The sequence below is a fragment of the Sinocyclocheilus rhinocerous genome, unplaced genomic scaffold, assembly GCF_001515625.1.
Source record: "Sinocyclocheilus rhinocerous isolate Xijiao unplaced genomic scaffold, SAMN03320098_v1.1 scaffold712, whole genome shotgun sequence".
Lineage (NCBI taxonomy): Eukaryota > Metazoa > Chordata > Actinopteri > Cypriniformes > Cyprinidae > Sinocyclocheilus > Sinocyclocheilus rhinocerous.
Genome location: NW_015642789.1, coordinates 1,097,313 through 1,118,198, shown reverse-complemented (window position 1 = coordinate 1,118,198; position 20,886 = coordinate 1,097,313). Strand labels below are relative to the sequence as shown.

General features: G+C 38.0%; 2 protein-coding genes across 2 annotated transcripts in view; both read left to right on the top strand.

Annotated features, from left to right (window-relative positions):
- Nucleotides 1-1,352, top strand: part of LOC107756353 (plexin-A2-like) — a 15,234-nt gene extending 13,882 nt beyond the window's left edge. The window contains exon 7 of the mRNA XM_016573401.1: nucleotides 1,223-1,352. Coding sequence (XP_016428887.1) covers nucleotides 1,223-1,352 — 130 coding nt within the window. The remainder of the gene's footprint in view (nucleotides 1-1,222) is intronic.
- Nucleotides 1,353-4,778: 3,426 nt separating this feature from the next.
- The window catches only part of LOC107756352 (plexin-A2-like), a gene marked incomplete at its 3' end in the record, with an annotated part of 37,683 nt that continues 21,575 nt past the window's right edge, over nucleotides 4,779-20,886 (top strand). The window contains exons 1-8 of the mRNA XM_016573400.1: nucleotides 4,779-4,877; nucleotides 5,691-5,858; nucleotides 7,757-7,850; nucleotides 14,200-14,439; nucleotides 14,636-14,779; nucleotides 15,972-16,206; nucleotides 18,029-18,171; nucleotides 19,187-19,455. Coding sequence (XP_016428886.1) covers nucleotides 4,807-4,877; nucleotides 5,691-5,858; nucleotides 7,757-7,850; nucleotides 14,200-14,439; nucleotides 14,636-14,779; nucleotides 15,972-16,206; nucleotides 18,029-18,171; nucleotides 19,187-19,455 — 1,364 coding nt within the window. The remainder of the gene's footprint in view (nucleotides 4,878-5,690; nucleotides 5,859-7,756; nucleotides 7,851-14,199; nucleotides 14,440-14,635; nucleotides 14,780-15,971; nucleotides 16,207-18,028; nucleotides 18,172-19,186; nucleotides 19,456-20,886) is intronic.

Sequence of the window (20,886 nt, the reverse complement as noted above, 5' to 3'; positions counted from 1 at the left end):
TTATAATGTCATTTGATCTGGCCACCCTTCCGTGAAGCCGATACCTGATCAGCCCGTATGATGTAGCAACATCGATCTGCTCCCTGATCAGAGTGCATGATAACGCTGTATTGATTTGTGCTGGGCGTCACTGGCTTTCCGTATATGGATGTTTCTGCAACTTCAGGCACTTAAATTTCCCAGGGGTTGATTGTTATTTTTATTTATTAATATGGGGTGCTGTGTGTACATTAATGAGGAAAAAAAATTAACTTAAATGATTTTAGCAAATGGCTGCAATATAACAAAGAGTGAAAAATTTAAGGGGGTCTGAATACTTTCCGTACCCACTGTATGTGTGTGTTTAAAACTGTGATCATATAAATAAAGAGATAAATACACCATATTAATACTTATTTTTTCTATATATATTTTTTAATAAAGTAAAAAAAAAAAAATTACATCCCCCTTAGTTGTGATGTCATTTCCACCACACTAAAAATTTTGCTCCAATGAAATTTTTATTCCAGTGTGACAACAGTGTCAATGAAGAGTTTGAGATTAAATAAGAGACTTGTGATGTGTTTAGAAAACAAAAGAACAAGTCAAGGGGAATATCACTTGTGAGCAAAACAGTTTTATTGTTTGACATTTCCAAACTATAATTTTGTCAAATCTTGTGAAAATATTATTTGTGTATTTAGTATGCATGAAATGCTAGCTTTGAAATAAGCCATACAGTAGCAAGCCAAACTAGTCTGCCATTTTATTCCATGATGTAATTTACAATTTCAGAAAAAGAAAATAATAAAAATGACAGAATTCTCTGGTGATGTATGCATGTCCACTATTTGACTACTAGGTTAGTGGACAAATTAAATAAACCAGTATGAAAATATATGATGCATCGGCATTCCCATAGGGCGATCTTGTCAATTCAGCTAATGGAATGTGTCCGCTAAAGCAATCAAGGAACCAAAGCAGAAATTACATTGAGATCAAGAGGAAATCAATGGAGAGAGAGGAAGAGTCACATACTGATCACTCGGCAGGACTGGAGATGACTTCCAATGCTTTGCTTCCTCACTCTGGAGTCAGTCCAGAAACATTAAGCTTTGTAATCCAGATCAAGGGGACTGAGTGAACAGAAGTTGTGATAATGAAGATTTCTATCCATTTAGGTGACTTTCATTGAAACCAAGGTTAAAATGTAAAATATCATTGTGTATTTCTTCTTTTTCAGGATTGTGTGTGAGATGGATGCAGCTCCCACAGACAGTAAACCCGGCCCGGTCCATTTGTGCGTAGGGGAGTGTAAGCCAGAGCTCCAGACACGCTCTTCTCAACTCTATTCCTTTGTGGTAAGACCTTGAGCTCTGCTACATCTGAATAATGCAGTGAGGTAGTAGTGAAACTGGCCATTGTTTTGGTTTTATTAAACTGGGCTTTACTTGGTCCATTGAAGAAAACTCACGGGTCACTGTGATGTTATGCCTTTGGACAGCTGAACCTTGCTGAGGTTGATTTGTTCTCAGAAGCGCTTTAACAGCGAAAATGTTAAATCACAGGAAGTGACTCAGAGCTCAACATACTGTACTTCAACTGTTCAAATAGCTACTCTTTAGGAACAAAGACTTCCTTCTGCACAGATTCATACGGCATGAAGTCCATATCTTAATTAGACGTCCAATTTATATATATATATATATATATATATATATATATATGTGTATGTATTATTATTAATGTTTAATAATCCTCACAAAACTAAATACAGATTTGCCATTAATCTCATAATTCTCTATTTTTGAGAGCAGAATAAAAAAATCTAATGGTAATATTGTCAAATACTCAGTAAATGTGTTATATAACGTTAAAACCAGTACTATATTTATAATATATGTATATATTTAAATTATAGTAGCAGGATTGTTTGTATCTGTCCAGACAGTTATATAGAATGTGTTGGAACTGTCTCTCCATGCAAATTTGGAGTCATTTAAAAGCCATAAGGTCAATAAATTAACCTTTTTATGGCTCCCCTAGCATTTTTTTTGGCTAATTGTTTTATTTAGCCCTTTTTAAAGTAGTGTTTTTGTGCACTTTCAGTAGATTCTTAAATGATGCCGCAGATTAGTGGTTAAAAGCATTATTTACACATGTATTTGCCAAGACATTAAAAGAAAAGCGTATTTATTGAACTAATGCACTCATCAAGCACAAAAGACTCGAGATATGCCGCAAAAACTTGCTAATTTACAGATTGCCACTGTGTTTGTCATTATTATTGGTAAAACAGCAGCCCTGCTTCCTCCGTTAAGTAGCGAAGCTCACGTCAGCATAATAGAACTTGTTCTCGGTTATTAAAATATTGAGTGATTATGAACACAAAGCACCACGGGGAACGCACATTGAACACGGAGACAATAAAAGCCATTAAGCGAATCAAAGGAAGGATGGTTGCAATGTTGTCTCGTCGCAGAGGAGCACCTGTGGGAACTCTTGCGCACCTGTCTCAAACACCCATCCGCCGGCCTGGGGTTAATAGATAATCAACAGCAGCATTCAGACGCATACTAAGGCAAACAATTATCCATACCACCACAATTAACAGCCTCTGCTAATTAGGGGAGCTGTTTATTTTACAAAATGGCTTCAGCCCCTTCCTGTATGCGTTTATGCATGTTTGTGTGAGCGTGCGTGTGATTTTCCTCCACGCCTTTCATATCGCAGTCAAATATAAAAGCAGCATTTTATCTCAAAAGCTCCGCCAAATGTTGTCAGACAACACGGGGTCCCCAAGCAGCCCACCAGTTGTAGAACAATGCGAGGCACGACCAAAATTGGTGTTAATTCATTTTTAGTCAATGCACGTGTGAAGTCGGCCACCAGCCATTTCATGTGCTTTCTTAAGACACAGAGCTGTCTTTTTCTGTTTCTCCATCTGCTATTTTCAGTCCCTGTGTACAATAAAGGAAGAGAACTGGGAACTAGAGAGTTTATGTACAACATTTTAAAAGCCTTTTATTTATCCTCAGACGTGCTTTTCATGTGCTAGCATCACTTATAGACAAGACTGGAAATGGCATTTCTTTGTAGCGTTCACTCTTTATTTGTGAGCTGAGCAGTAAGGCGTATGAGACTGATGAAGGACAGTTGTTATTTACAGATGTAGCTGTCTTTTGTGGAACAGCCACCCACATCTAGGCAGCTTCAGATTCAGAATATGCATGTCTTTATCTGATTCAGAAAGCTGTGCTGTCATTTCTGTGCTACTAGTGGCACTAAATATATAGTTTAGTCATGAAACTCTAGATGGCGCAAGCTGATGTGGTGTTAATGTAACTGATGTTATTCAGTAGGGGTTGCACCGACTAATCGACTAGTCGACTTCGATGCTCTGCCAGGACGCTTTAAGCTTGACATTGTCTTTATCTGATTCAGAAAGCTGTGCTGTCATTTCTGTGCTACTAGTGGCACTAAATATATAGTTTAGTCATGAAACTCTAGATGGCGCAAGCTGATGTGGTGTTAATGTAACTGATGTTATTCAGTAGGGGTTGCACCGACTAATCGACTAGTCGACTTCGATGCTCTGCCAGGACGCTTTAAGCTTGACGTCGACTAGTCGCTGGTCCTATAGAGGGCGCAACAGGATGAGAAATCTTTGAAGGACTTCCACATTTACACTCCGTTTCCAAAAATGGAAGAACTTATGAAAAGAACTTATGAAATCTCCTTCAAAGATTTCATCAAAAAAGCTTGTACATCACGCGCAGATCGCTCGCGCACAGAATCATTCAGCGCGGAAATTTATTGTCAACACTGTTCTGTGATTTCTCAATAAATAGCTTAGAAACTGAAAAGTTCAAGCATATATTTCTTAATAACTAAATCCCACTGACAGAGTGTGTCTGCCTCCCGAACAATGTTAGGTAGTTTATTCCAGAGTTTGGGCGCTAAAAAGGAGAAGGATCTGCCGCCCGCAGTTGATTTTGATATTCTAGGTATTATCAAATTGCCAGAGTTTTGAGACTCTGTCAGTTTTATGCATTTTGATGTTTTGTATGCATTGGCAGTAGCAAGTTCCTGTACTTGCTTGCAGCAGCAGCAATAATCTACAACTACAGCAATAACCAACAGCAGCAGCAGCGTTGCAGATCTATTCTGCCAAGACCAAATACATTAACATTGTCATATCCATCACCATGCTAAAATCTTCCGAGGGTTGTCATGATTAAAATGGAATTAATTATATAATTTAGCTTTTTATTATATTTATATGATGTGTTTGTTTTTTCTGAAAGAAATTAATACTTGTATTCAGCAAGGTTGCATTAAATTGATCAAAATTGACAGTAAAGACATTTTTAAGACTTAAAAGATGACAGGAATAAATTACATTTTATAATATACAGGTGCATCTCAATAAATTAGAATGTCGTGGAAGATAGTGAGTTGGTGGGTTTTTGTTAAATGTGAGCCAAAATCATCACAATTAAAAGAACCAAAGACTTAAACTACTTCAGTCTGTGTGCATTGAATTTATTTAATACACGAGTTTCACAATTTGAGTTGAATTACTGAAATAAATTAACTTTTCCACGACATTCTAATTTATTGAGATGCACCTGTATATTGAAATAGAAAACCATTATTTTAAATTATAATAATATTTCACAGTATTACAGTTTTGTACTTTATTTTTGATCAAATAAATGCAGATTTGGTGAGCATAAAATATATATTTTTTTAATTACAAATTTTACCAAACCTAAACTTTTGAAAGGTCGGGGTCCAGAGTCTGGAGGAACTAAAGTGACCATAATGGGGGAAAACCTGGGAGCAGGCAGCACCGTCAGTGTGCTTTTTGGGAACCAGACCTGCGAGTTTTATGAGTAAGAATCAGCCTTTTTAAATACTGTTTGAAATCCCTATTTTAAGAAATTTCTATATTTCTATAATATTATTTATAATAATATAAATATCATAATAAATCTTAAGTAATAATGCAATAAAACAATAATAATTAATAATATAGCTTGATTAGTTTTTTTTTTTTTTGTAAAGTTAGTGTGAATAATTTAGGCTAATGTTCCATATCTTCACTTACTCTTCACTTTCCACATGCCTTATATCAATCAAAGAGAGTTTCTGATTATTTACTGTTTAAACTTTCTTCAAAAACACTTAAAGTTCCTCTAGATTTCCCCCTCTTTAACTGTTTCCTCATCCTCTCTCTCTAATTTTGTATGTAAATATCATACCCCTGTCAGGCGTCTTCCTATATCTCCTCCTTTTCCATCTCTCCAGGATCACAATTGAAAGATGAGGCTGATTGTAGTGCTTTAAGGTGCAAGAGAGTGACAACTTTAATGCGATATTGGCTAATTGCAGATTTCTATTTTGCCCTGTGTTCCTGTGGAAGGACGACGCATTCAAGTGTGTGCGAGGTTGCAATAAGTAATAGCTTAACACTCTAATACGCTGCAGAGAGAATGACTAATGCTCACTTTGCACAGGTAGCACTTTCAGTGAGAGCTGTAAGAAAAGACTGCAATTGAAAAAGAGCAGAGAGCCACCCACTAGCACCATTCATATATAATGTGTCTGAACAATGTCTAGCCATCTGTTATTAAGTTAAAACTTTGTGTCGTGCTTTGTCTCTTGTCAGAATCTGATTGGTTTGTGTCTGTTTGCTTTGTCCTCAGACGGACTATGACGGAGATTGTGTGTTACTCTGCCCCTTCTCTGACGGGTGTGGGGCCGGTTCAGATCAGCGTGAGCGTGGATCGCGCCCAGGTCCAAGATAGCCTGACTTTTGAGTATATAGACGACCCCACCGTTCAACGCATCGAACCGGAATGGAGCATCGCAAGGTAACTGTACATATATGATGCAGTGTTTTAGTATTGGATTATGCAAATCAGAAAGTTTGGCCATTTATTTAAAGCTTGCATTTAAATCACTATTAGCAAACACTTTTGACTTTTTGAGGCTGATGATTCTCATACCATTTGAATGGATATCAGACACATTGCTGCAAGAAATGCAGTTCAACAGCTTTATTCAAGGCTGTATGTTGTTGTGTTTTTCATGAAAATGAATGATTTGCATTCAGATCCTTTCATCTTTAAAAAAAAGAGTTGCACCATGTCAGGGTGATTGGTTTTATAAAAGTAAAGCTTTTATAATTCACTTCTGAGATCCAAAAAAGGAGCTACTAATATTTCTTGCTGCTGAAGTCTTAAAATCCTGTCTGTAGTCTGTGGAGTATGTCTCATGTCTGAATATAACTTTAAATAACAGCATGTAATGTAATACCAAGGGAGCCAAATGAGAGCCCATTGACTTCTATTATATGGACAAAAAAAAGAGACATTTCTTAAATCATGACATAATTTGGGTGTGCTATCCCTTGGAATGATTTTTGAGTATTTCACTGTGCAGAACTGGACTGATTATACAGAGCCTCAACATATTCATATGAAAGTGCTGCACATGATTAAATACAGTAGCAAAAATGAGACAGAAATAGAATGTGCTGAGAATGATTATATAAGTGATGCTGAGATACAGGTTCATTCCAAGCTGGAGTTAGAGAGAGAAACACAGAAAGAAAATGTCTCTCACCAAATCCAGCACATAGATACATAAGTACATATTATCATGCCCACCAAAGGAAATTGTATTGCTCAAAGGTTGCTTTTTCATAGCTCCGAAGATTTAAAGGGATAGTTCACCCAAAAAAATTTACATTTTCATCTTTAACACCCTCATGTTGTTCCAAACCTGTATGACTTTTTTCCCTTATAAAGAACACAAAAGAAGATGCTTTGGAGAACATTGGGAACCAAAACACATTGGATACCATAGACTTCCTTTGTATGAACATAAAAAATTACATTGCGACAGTTGTCAATATATCTTCTTTTATGTTGCATACATAAATATACAGGTCATACAAGTTTGAAACTACATGCAGGGGAGTAAATGATGACTGAATTTTAAAAATGTTTTGGGCAACTATGACAGTTCACATTAATGTACAACATGAAAGCATGAACATAGTCTAAGGTGTTTCTAGTAAAATATTTTCTGAAAGATGAGACAGAATATAGAGCTATATTATTAATTTGGTTAGCATAGATCAAATCATTTGATGAGAAATATTTGAGCTCATACTGAGATTTCTGACTTTTATCTTTTTCGTTTGATCGTATAGCTGCCTAGGATGAACAGTTGAGATATTGAATGAATCTCCTATGTGATTTTTCATTCTTGTGGGCGAGTGCCCCATGCCAGGGCATCAGTAGATGGGGTCACAGTGCTGTATCTGTTGTACCAGAGCGTGGCCACACTGAACAGAACAGTGTACGAGCGGCGCCTGGCTAATGAAGTGCTCATGAGTAAACAACTGAAACACCTAAAGCTAGAGCTCCTCACCCATTCCACTCCTAGACACTCGGCTCTTTTGTTGTGCTTTATCAAGCCGTGGACATTCCCAGAATGCTAAGCAGGATCACTGCTGCTTCTGTTTCTTTTTTAATATTTTCAAAGACACGTCTAGTATGTTTGATTAAATCTACTGAAGCCAGTTAAAAGCATCTTTAATCAGGACTTTCTCAAATGCTTATTATCTTCTGAGCACCACATCACAAAGAAACAAGTTTTAAGGGCAGTTTTGATTCAAGTGGAGGTGAGTTACTTCTGCATCAAAATTTTTACGTTCACCCCATTCACATTCATACCATCTTGTGTGTGTGTTTTTTTTAAGCGGACACACGCCTCTGGTGGTGACTGGGACTAACTTGGATGTCATTCAGGAGCCGAGGATTCGGATCAAGTACGGCGGGCGGGAATCCGTAAACGTGAGTAGCTTCATTTGTGTTATCGTTGGTTCCTCAATTATCCGCCCTCAGTTTTGAAATGACCTTAGTTACCTGAGCTCAGGGGCTTCTGGGAGAACAGCTCTCTCATGTGAGCTGATATCTCACGAGGGCCGACGCAATGAAACCAAATCGTATCAGTTTGACCTCAGAGATGCATGACCTTGGGAAGTGGGATGCTTTGTCTGCAGGTTTGAGTTAATTATCGGTGACTTTCAGTAGAGAGAGGATCACACAATCTGCACGCTGCCTTTTTGGGATGCATTAGACTAATTTCTGTCTTTTCTGTTGACCCATGGAGGCAAGATCCGCCGTGACTCACTGCCACAGCTCCAGAAATCTCATATATCTCCTACCCACAAGCCTCTGTGTGACCTCTTTTTCAAGCTGTGTATCTGTAATTTCGACTAAGTACCCTGCTGAATTATTCAGTCTGCGCAAAGTGCTGCAGATGAGGCATTTAATGTGAGCATTTTACTCCGCTCATACCACCTTTGTCGAACTGGAATTTGTTGGGCATTATTTGCAGAATCCTGCATAAAACCAGCTTCATCCGAGGTGGTACTGGTGGATAGTGGCCAGTTAAAGAGGGTTGTATTGGTTAATGGGTTTCAAAGGATGATGAACTGCAGACAGAATGGTTTGGTCAGCATAAAGACATCCCAAAAATAATAAGGGCTGAGGAGTCAGTACAAATTCAATTTGCTCGCCACTGCAGGGGGTCCGAGTTTAATTAATGGAATAGGATTGGTCAGTGTGGTCAGACAGAAAGATGGGATAGCCAGTGGCGTCTCATATTTTCTGTTGTATTATGGTGCTTTGATTTATTTGTATCAACTATCACTTTAAAAGCAACAAAAAAGTCAGAGAGAGGGTGGAAAATGCTCATAATGAAACTAAATTAGGAGCCAAAAAGTATGACAGGTCTCCATGTACGATAGGTGCATGTTTTTGAACAATATGATATGTAAATATCATTTTGGGAATATGAAAGTGTTCAGAAGTAATCACACATTGTCTTTTACTTTGCTGAGGGGAAAGCAAACTGCTATAGTCTTCTTTCCTCTGTTCCCGATAGCATAACTGCACTTCAGTCCCCAGCTGTACAGATGTACCTGAAAGTCACTTTTAGTAAAAGAGACACCATCTGCGCAATGAGGAGTGACAGAAGCCCCGCGTTCCTCCACGCTTCACAGAGCCCAGAGCTCTTAGAGTTCTTAAAGGGACTCGTGAAATATGTTGTGTGGGCGCTGTCTGATGTGTCAGGTGCTAGTGCCGTCTCTTTCTTTCTCTTTCTTACTTTTTACAACAGAGTGAAAAAAAAAACAGAGGTAGACAGAGAAAGGTTGGCTTTTGCCTCTTAGGCATCATCACCAAAGACTCAGCTGGCTTTGATTCCCTGCATTTTTATTAACCGTTGAAGGTTAAGATTATGTATGTCTTCATCCCCCGTTTTCCTCTGTATTTTGGGGGAGGGAGGTGGGGAACAAAACAGCGGCGGAGTCTGGCAATCAGAGCCAAGCGCCCGTCAAGGCAGCCTTCAAACTGTCTTTTGCCTCCTCCCCAAATTGCTTCTCTTCCTCCTCTCCTCCCCTCCCGTTACCTGGTGGGGTTCTCAGAAGCCGAACGAACGGCATACAATTGCCTTTGTGCTTCCTGCTGTACCTGTTACCAACCCGCAATTGAGACATTAATCATTTTCCTGATTATAGTTAAAAGATTAGTTTTTCTACCTTTGTCTTCTCTCAAGGAGGAGAAAAAGAAAAAAATGCTTGACGTGCGCCGGCGGAGAGATTCGGTAATGAAGTCTGGAGACAGATTCCTAAAGCTTTGCGCGCCACTACCTGAGACGATCACAAAGGCACTTCAGTTTTTTTCCTTCTAAAATGAAGCAATCAGACGCTCCCACCAATCAGTGTCAAAGACCTCCCCAGATACCTTGGATAAGAGTGCGCTCGCAAAAAAACCAACATGAAGAACATGAACTATGGATGATAAAAGCTTCTTAGTATTTAACAGAGCCACGGGCATTTTTCTACAATCATGCAGATGCTTATAGTAGTTCTACATTCGCCCTTATTTCCAGCTGTCTCATTTTTTGCCACTATATAGTTACATGTGCATGTACTTGAAAAACAAAGGGCATAATTCAGAGCTGGTGGGCAGCTCTGCTCAGTCATTACCATGAAACGTTTTATTCTCCTGTGTCAGTTTGCTGTGATGGGTTCAGAAGAAGATATCATGCTGTTCACACTGTACTGAGTTTCAGTCAAGCAGAGAAGGTTCATAATTTGCTCAACTTTGTGTTTTTGGACCCCATTGACTTTCATTGTATTTATATGTACTGTGTGTGCGATTGGCATGTCACCATATTCTAATTTGTTGAGATAGTGAATTGGTGGGTTTATACAGGCTGTATATATATACAGGTTTACCTTTCTTCTCTTCCTTTGGTGGAACATAAAAGAAGGTATTTTTAAAAACGTCTTAGTACATTGTTTGTTTTGTCCCATACAATGAAAAGTCAATGGGGTCCAATGTTGTTGTTTTTGTACCTCACTGACTTTCATTGTATGGACAAAAACAGTTGAAACAATCTTTAATATATCTTCTTTTATTTTCCACAGAGAAAAAGAAAGTCATGCATGTTTGGAACATATCAGGATGAGTAAATGGTGACAGACTTTTCATTTTTGGCTGAACTATCCCTTTGCGCCATTACTACCATTTTCACTGAGTAACTTGAGACAGATTTTAGCCAGGGAGCACCATCTCTATGCAACTCTTTGTCCTAGAGCCCGGGAGAGATGCTTGGATTGATTAGTTTAGGTGGGTAGGGCTGTGCTTTGTGCTGAGTCATGTGTCAGTAATAATTTAGTGCTCACTTTTATCCTAAGTGACTAACAGTACACTTACTACAGCGACGATATCCCTGAATCAATCTGGTTTAAGTGTCTTGCTCAAGGGCACAATGGTGGTAGTTCATGGATCAGCCCTTGTGGGGCTCAAACTTGCAACCTTCAATCACATAATCCTACATATTTTATATATATACGTATATATCAATGCTGAATTTTTCTAATCAGAAATACAGTAAAAACAATAATATTATGAAATATTGCTATTTAAATTAACTGTTTTTTCTATTTGAATTTATTGTAAAATGGAATTTATTCCTGTGATGCAAAGCTGAATTTTCAGCACCGTTACTTCATTCTTCAGCGTCACATGATCCTTCAGAAATCATTCTAACATGCTGATTTTGTGCTCAAGAAACATTTCTTATAATTATCAATGTTGAACACAGTTGTGCTGCTTAATATTTTTGTGGAAACTTTGATACTTTTTGTTTCATGATCCTTTGATTAATAGAAAGTTCAAAAGAACAGCATTTATTTGAAATATAAATATTTTCCTGCCCCTATTGATCAACTAAATGCACACTTACTGAGTAAAAGTATTAATTAATTATTTAATTAATTAATCTTAAATCTTACTGACCCAAAAATTTCAAATATTGATATTATTAAAACCTGTTACACTCTGCACAAGGGTATTTTTACCATGTTAATAAATAAAATAAAAAAAATGCATGTAAGCCCTAATATAATTTAAATGTCTTTTTTGTTTATATCAGAAGTATCTTGTTATTTTTCTGTATTGAGTGACTGATTGAAAGTCCTATCAAAGGCTTTTTAGCTCCACTAAGAATCAGTTGTTCTAGCATTTCCTCTGTGTCCTCTCGGTTACCTCACGTGGGGTGCTGTGGAGTGTGTAATGGGATTACAAGTTTTGATGACAGTGTGACTTTAGAGTTATTGAATCCCATTCATTTTTAACCAGATCCAGCCCCTCTGAGCTACAAGAGAGCTTCTGTTATCATGCAAACACTATGCGTAATATGAAGTGCCTACAGAAGAGATCTGAGGCCAAGGTGGTGGCGTCAAATGTTGTTTAAACCTACATGCTGTTTAGTCAGCTGCAGTGAAAGTTGTCATTTTGAAAGCATGTTTTTTATGTTTGAATTTCTTAGGGAAATGTAGTAGGTTGGTCCTTCTAGATGATTGATATTTTGCTGTATTTAAGAGATGGTCAGGCCTGGTAACCAGAAGGTTGCAGGTTCAAGCCCCAGTTTGAGTTTTTGAAGGATTTTGCTTGTTTTTGTGCCTTATTCAGATTCTCAGTTTGTTCCAGAAATCGGGCCTCGAGGACGAAAACATTTTCTTTGTAATACCCCCCATAGTGTTTACTTGTAATGGCATCAACCTAGCCAGCAAGGATAAGCAAAACCAGTTAATCACTGACAAGAAAACCATCTCAATCTCAGAATTGATAAATATCACTAATTATACACTCCTTAAGGGCCAAGTGAAGTAGAAGAGCAAAGGAATGAGGAACCAAAAGCTATGGAATGAGATGCACCCTCAGTCTCGCGCAAATCAAGTTTGTGTGGTCAAAATGATTTGGTATCGATTGTGGCTCTGGCTGCGAGGAGGCGAGATGCGAGTAGGAGGTGTGGTGCTCGCCGGTCCTGCCGTGCTTTGAAGATATTTAGCTTTAATTAAGTTTCTCCCCTGAGTGTTGGGGAGAAGAAAGAAATGAGATGAAAACCTCCCGGCACAGTAAGTTTCACAGCAATCAATTTTTGTTGTTGGAGCGTCAGCTCTGCTCTCTGCTACTCCGAGGGAACGGTTCAGTGCCTGTGCACGTAGACTTGAGTGCATCCGTCAAGTGTGACTGCTGATGTTTATGCAGTACAGATCACAGTTGTTGCACACTTGAGGTATGAGAGGGCTACAGTTTGCATCATTTCAGCCCAACAATGTAATCACATTGGATTCGGGGCTTAGCGCTTAGCGATACATTGAGCTTTGTTACTTGTGCTGCAGGTTCCAGCCACACCCAGAGACCAATCAAACTCTAGATCATTTGATCTTTCTGTAATATGTATATATTACAGAAAATTAAACCTCTGTAAGGTCCATTTTTTTCTATTGTTGAAATATTTTCATGCTAATTAATGACATTTCCCACTTTTTATTTTATTTATTTATTTTTGTTATTATTATTGTTATTATTTGATTAAAACAAAATCATAAATTAATGTTAATTGAAAACAAATACCACTATGATGTACTTGCAATAGCGTTATTTTAGTATCATTGATATACTATTATAGTTTTTGTTATTATTTTGAATACATTTTTTTTATTTAGTCTTCATTTTAAATTAAGTTAAAATAAAGTTTTAGTAATTTTGTTGTTTTTTCTCTTTTTTTTTTATTTGTTTTTGTTTCAGCAAACACTCGCGGAGATTCGTCTTGTAGAAGGCTCGGCTCCGAAGCGAAAAGCTGATGTGCGTTTGCACGCGCTCTCCTTTTATACCCGCGCTGCGGGGCGGGGTGCGCGTGATGAAACACGCACGCCAACTGTCATTTGCTTGTTTAGTTAACACTCGAAGGTGATTGGGCTCTCGGGCGAGATCCCAATTCGTCAGTCACGACTGACGTAACGTCGAACGTGACTGACTGAAAGGGAACTATGTATGTCTATATAGTTCTTATTCATTTTTATTTTAATTAACAGTTATTTTAGCACTTAAGTTATACTAAACTAAAATGAGAAATGATGCCTTGGCAACTAGTGGGAATAAAATGAATTTATGATTTTTATGTTTTTTTCCTGTTCATATTTTAAATGTTTATTTTATTTCAAGTAAAAAAATTTTAGTTTGTATTAATTTGCTTTGCAATTTAAGTATTTTTCTTTCAGCAAAATATGATTACTTATTTATTTTGTTCAAAATCAAGTCAAGTCACCTTTATTTGTATAGCGCTTTATACAATACTGACTGTGTCAAAGCAGCTTTACAGTGTCAAACAGAAAAATAGTTTGTCAATAATGCAAGAAGACAATAACAAAGAGTCATTTTTCCAGCTAAAATCAGATGACCCGGGCATGTTCTTGACAGGTTTTGTGCTAGATATGCAGCTCATTTTATCTTGAAGAACAAAGCCTCACAATAATGTGTGACATGGCGTGATTCGATCAGAAGAGCGTAATTTACACTTTTAATGTTTTCCCTCTGAGTTTGTTCCTGATTTTTTAGTTTAAAAGCTACTCTTACATTTGTTCTCCAGCTCCGTTGTTGTCTAACAAAAGGAAATGCATCTGCAGTCTTTTCAGTTCAGTAAAACACTTGAAAACAGATGGTATCAAAGGGATCTTAATGGGAAAGAACTGAAGTGAGATGAAACAATGGATAGCAATTACTCTCGAAAAATGCTGATGAAAATGAAGCATATTTTTCTCTGTCTCTCTCTCATTTCCAGGTGTGTAAGGTTCTGAACATCACGACTATAAGCTGTTTGGCTCCCTCGCTGACAGCCGAGTACAGGCCGGGTTTGGACTCAGTCAAGCACGCAGACGAGTTTGGCTTCATCTTTAATAATGTGCAAGCTCTTCTAGTATACAACAACACTAACTTAATGTACTACCCCAACCCTTACTTTGAGCCTCTCAGCACCAATGGCATGCTGGAACAGAAACCTGGCTCACCAATCATTTTAAAGGTACTTCCATCCTCATGCTTGACCCTTTGACCTAAGAGCTACAAATCAGACTGTTATTATCTAAGCATATACAGCGTTTCTTAAAAGATCTGTTAACCGTAAATATGTATATACACAGAAATAGTCAGTAGTGTAAGCTTTTCAAACGTACCTAACCATCATCCACATGTGCTCTGTGTGTGTGTGTGTGTATTAGGGTAAGAATCTGGTTCCTTCAGCCTCTGGAGGAGTGAAGCTTAATTACACTGTTCTGATAGGAGAGACTCCCTGTTCTGTCACTGTATCGGAGTCTCAACTGCTGTGCGAGCCACCAAATCTCACCGGCCAGTACAAAATCATGGTAAGACGTATGCAAAAATATGTATATGTGAAATTTTTTTTAAACACATCCAGATCAGATCCATCTAGTTTTTCTGTGAAAAAATTTTTCAACCCAGATCTAAACCATCTTATAAATGGTTTTGAATCTGATTTTTGGAAACACGTTTCAGTATGAACTGCATGTATACAACACCCCATATAGTAAACTACATTACCATTCAAAAGTTTGGGGTCAGTATTTATTTATTTATTTATTTTTAAGAAATTTAAATCTTTATTCAGCAAATACACATTCAATTGATCAAAAGAGACAGTAAAGACATTTAGAATGTTACAAAAGATTACTATTTCAAATAAATGCTGTTCTTTTAAACATTCTCTCCATTAAAGAATCCTGGAAAAAATTAATCACAGTTTTCACAAAAAATTAAGCAGCACAACTGTTTTCAACATTGATCATAAAAAGAAATGGTTCTTGAGCAGCAAATCTGCATATTAAAATGATTTCTGAAGGATCATGTGACACTGAAGACTGGAGTAATGATGCTGAAATTAAGCTTTGCCTTCACTAGAATAAATTACATTTTTAAATATATTAAAATAGAAAAAAGTTATTTTAAAGTGTAATAATATTTCACAGTATTGCCATTTTTACTGTATTTTTTAATAAATAAATGCAGTCTTAGTGAGTATAAGAGATTTCTTTCAAAAACCGACCCCAAACATTTGAATGTAGTTAGTTTTTTTTTCCTTTTCTGCTCTGTTTTTGTAAAAGAAAACAGCCAGCTCTAATAATCTGATTGAAAAATGAGTCCAATTTCTGAGAACAATGTCTCATGTGTTTTACATGCTTGAAAGGCCCTTCAGTACTTGTTTACTAGATTTGAGACCTGTGCTGTTGAGGAGGGTGTTAAATGTCTTGTTTAAACGTTCGTTGTTTACTATTGTTCTACCGCTGGTTGAGACTCAGACCAGACCTTCAGCAATGCCACAGTCTTGCTGCTGTCACCTGGTTCCCTAGAAACAGAAAACCAATTACTGTTAGTGCTGCCCAAAACACAATGTGTATGTGTGTGTTTTTCTATATTCTTGTTGGTTCAGAGATTAAGGTATATTTTTACACCCTGTATCTCTGTGTGTGCATCTTTACGTGTGCGCATTTATTCTTGATTGATTCTCATGTGTAAATATATGTGGTTTTGTTCTCTCAGGTGCAGGTCGGTGGTCTGCATGTGTCCCCCGGCTCAGTAAACATTCTCTCTGACAGCCTCCTGACTCTTCCTGCCATTGTCAGCATCGCTGCCGGCGGCGGCCTCCTCCTCATCATCGTTATCCTTGTGCTTATTGCCTACAAGCGTAAATCCCGCGAGAACGACCTGACACTCAAACGACTCCAGATGCAAATGGACAACCTGGAGTCCAGGGTCGCGCTGGAGTGCAAAGAAGGTGAGAAAGACACTGGCATCGCCTTTTCACTATTTTGCATTATTGATTATTTGTGTTTATTTGGAAGAAAATAATTGTATGTTTAATTACAACCACACATGTTGTGGAAAAGCCACAGTTTAATGAGTCAGATTAAAGCATTTTAATTTGTTTTTGACACTTATTAATGTGTGTGTGTGTGTGCGTGTATAAAACATGAAGATGCAAAAAAAGTTCGTCTGAGATTTTTTTTTCGAATGAGCTTTTCTATTAGGTTCCTATTAAAATAGCATTACACATTTTTGAAAATTAAGCATTCAATAACTGACTAATAACCTGTTCTTTGCCATTAAAGTGAAATTACTGAACCTAAACACGGGAGCTTGATAAAGATGCTCATTTAAAAGAAAAAATCTCAGAAAAATCTATTATCAGTAGATGTGTTCTTTGGGAATGGAACCTATGACCTTGGTGTTGCAAACACCATGCTCTTTTAGTTACAGGAAATGATTGGGTTTGGGGATTGTGAAATGTCACAGGATGGATTTGAAGTGTCAAATGTTTCTGTTAATGTTTTTCACCAATGAAATCTTTAGTCATAGAGCGATGCAACACGCATCAGCATTTGAGGGTTCCAGGAGGCTGACAGTTAAAACCCTTTCTTACACACAGAGAGAGCGTCCCTGACCTACGGTTTAGCGGGTCTGAGAGGATAAGGTTTGTGTTGACTGATTCTGGAGCCACAAGGAATTTAAGATGCAGAAGTATTAAAGGGGCAGATTGAGTCCTGCACTCCATGAACGGCTGTGAGAGAGTGAGTTTAAGATGAGAGAAAAGGCATAGAGCGAGACGCCGGGCCGAGATGAAGAGGAGGACAGGTGAGGGGAGATGATAGAGTGAAGGCAGAAGGAACGTTCCAGAAAAGAGAAATAAAGAAACGTGAGGGGAGAGAGAAAGAGAGATAGATAACTCCCTCAGGGAAGAGTGCTGCCCCAGGCTCTGTCAGAATGGACCCAATTAAAGGCATCCCACCTCCAGTCTCCAGCAGCAGGGGACAAGCACTTCAGCAGCCTGCAATTTACTCTTTGTGTGTGTTTGTGTGAGTGAGAAAACCATAAATAGAGAGAAGCTGAGAGGTTATTTTGGTTTGCTCTCTTCGTCTGCCTGCAACACCCTTCAGGAACTTCATAAAAACCTCAAACTGGACAAAAAGTCTTCAGAGATGCTGATTAGCAGTTCAGCAGTTCAGGTTTGGTTGTGTTTGGACCTTTAATGTGACTACAACTTCTCAAAAATCTCAAGAAATGTTCACATATCACCCCCATATATCATATTTAAAGTAAAAGTTTCTGTTCCAGTTCGTATATCATATATTTAAAGTAATTTAAAATAAGAAATGATATATTTTTGATGACAGTTAAAAACGTTTTCCTCTCTAAATTCTCATTGCTATAATACTTTTTGATCTTTGAGGGTAAAATATTATTTGATAATATTAATAATGTTATATTATTATTATATTGTGATTTTCATATAATAGAAAATGTAAAACATAAAAAATGTTCCATATATTTTAATGCACTTATACTTGTTTTTTCATCAAAAATATATCAGCATAAATAAAAGCATATATTAGTACAACAATAAATACTTTCCGTTTGGAGATTTCGAATTTGAATGAATTTGACTCCAAGTCAAATAAAATGATCATTTATATATATATATTTTTTATAACGTTTTTCTTGATTTTGTGGCTAAACATGACCTGGACATTGAACTTTGAATGTTTCAGTGTATTGAAATTGTTTCTCTTTTTTTTTCTCCTCCCCCTTTTTGTTTTCAGCTTTTGCAGAACTGCAGACAGACATTAATGAATTGACGAGTGATCTGGACCGGGCCGGCATTCCCTATCTGGATTACCGCACATATGCCATGAGAGTTTTATTCCCCGGCATCGAGGACCATCCTGTGCTCAGAGAGCTGGAGGTGGGCTGCGGTCTATGTTAAAGGGGTGCTATTATGCTTTTTCACTTTTTCAACTTTAGTTAGTCTGTAATGTTGCTGTTTGAGCATAAAAAAGATCTGCAAAGTTACAAAGTTCAAAGTCCACTTCAAAAGGAGATATTTTATTTAACAGAAATAATTTTTCAAAAACTACAACGAACGACTCGTACAACGCATATTTTCCGGGATTTGTGATATCACAAATATCGACGAATGGGACGAGACCTGGCTGAGCTGCGCTAGAGAAGGCAACGAGTGTTATCACTATGTCGGAGACACGCTAGCTTTCCCAAGGCAGACAAACTTTGAGTGGTTAAAATCATCCGTGTTTAAATCGCGCTCAAATTGATTTGATTTTGACACAATATTTAAACTGAAGCTCGCAGGCGGCTATGGTAAGGGGCATGACATTTCCCGACCAGGCACCGAGTGCTGCCAATCACAACACACACTGGCCCAGCTAACCAATCACAGCACATTTCGTATTTCAGAAGGCGGGCCTTCATTTGATACAGGAACTATTCGAGCCGTTCATGCCAGACTGGGGAGAGAGGTGTTGTAATGTAAAATATGTGAAAAATAATGTGTTTTCGAACAACCTAGTATGAGAGCCTGTTCTAGTACACCCCCAAAACAAAATCAAGACTTTGTAAAAGAGCATAATAGGACCCCTTTAAGAGTGTAATTTAACACTTTTCTCTAACAAGTTGTGCTAACCAGGTGCAACATGGTGCACATTTCTGTGCCATGTGACACAATCATAGGCAATCAGATTGGATATTTAATTTACAATTATTTGGAACAGGATTTTAGAGACTACCCAGCGCAATGACCATAAAATGTCTAACCTGGTTAGGACATTGTGTAATTTACAGCTTTTCATGTAACATGTGCTTTTTTATTTAAATATGCATTAATGATATTAGTACATTGACAGTTGCAGTTGGCTTATAAAAATGTTTGTATTTAACAGCAAAGATGTTGTTGTGTGTTCCAGGTCTCTGGTAATGGGCAGCTGTGCGTTGAAAAAGCTCTGAAGCTGTTTGCCCAGCTGATAAACAACAAGGTGTTTTTGTTGACATTCATCCGTACACTGGAAATGCAGCGCTCCTTCTCCATGCGTGACCGTGGCAATGTGGCGTCGCTAATAATGACGGCTCTCCAGGGTCGACTGGAATATGCCACGGATGTGCTCAAACACCTGCTGTCCGACCTCATCGACAAGAACCTGGAGAGCAAGAACCATCCCAAACTGCTGCTCAGGAGGTTTGCGGCTTACTTCATGTTTCCGGTTTCATTTAGTTTTTCATTTACTTTGTAGTGTTGAATGAATACGTTACTAACTGAACTCAAAGTTTTGTTGTGTTATCTAAGCCGAGCATAATAGCTATATTGATTCATGATCCATAACTCTACATCCCTCCAGTCTCGCAGTACGGCCCCATTGTCAGTGTCACTTATCATCTGTGCGCTAGGTACTCATAAAACATTCATGAGCAGCTCAAATCTACTTGTTTTTTCCTCTCTCGCGCTCTCGGCTGTCCTTTATGCTTTCCCTCCAAATTTGTATTGGTTTTTCAAAGTCTTTCCAAAGCAGCGTGTTAACTAGAAGATTTAGACTAATAATGATTAAACAAAGAGTTGCCCAAGGGCTAAGCGCAGTCCATGGCTGCTTTCATTACAGCCCCACTTGATGGAGGCCGAGTGAATTTTAGCTTTAGCTGGAGGTGATTAGTTCCCACCGACTGCGGCGCTATATCAGCTATACATCACACTTTGAATATTCAAAGCAGACTGGCCAAACAAATACCACAGCCATTCCTCATTTGCTGTCTCTCGATCTTATTGAATGATTTTTGGTGTTTCGTTACGTGACTCAGCTCATTAATAGTCACAGTAAATAGATGCAGGGGAAATGTGGATTACGCCGTTATTTAACTTATTATCTGCTGTCATTAGGAACACAAAACACTAATCCCTCCGCGCTGGCAGGCTGGGCCGTGGGGATCAGGGGCCCGTGGTTTTAGATGACACTTTGTTCTTTTTTTCTCTATGGGAATTTAGGAGATTATCGATTCGACATGCTCCTTTTGGTCTTATTCGCAGATCCGTGTCTTCACTTTTCCAGGAAGCATCTGGAAAACAAGAAGGCTATATTAGAAACCCAACAAATCTGTCTCTTTCTGCCGTGCTTTCATTTATTTATAATTTACTTCCTTTTTCACTATCGCATTCAGCCACATGGTTTCCTGTCGGTGTTACGGTTAAACGAACACCGCCGTTTCCACAACTACTGCTGGCCTCCACTCTCTCCACATCGTTTGGGCTCCGTCTCACTCATTTCTTCTCTGTTCCTTTAATAAAAGGCATTACTCTGTCTCTGTCACTCTCATTTTCTCTCTGTCTTAAGCATTTTGATTTCAACTGACCCGTGTGAACAAACTCTGCCCGTCTTGTGAGCTCTTTCTGTATCTGCTCCTCATCTTAACATTTATTCGGATAATGGAATACATCTAGAGCTTGTCCCACATCAGTGAGCGATGCATTTGCTGGAGTTTCTGGATCAAGCGGGTCTTATTTCCTGTTGTACAAGATGAATTCAACACCAAAACACCATGATGACCTTTGACCCTTACCTATAATTCCATATCACTGCCCCATTAGTGTGTGTGTGTGTGTGTGTGTGTGTGTGTGTGT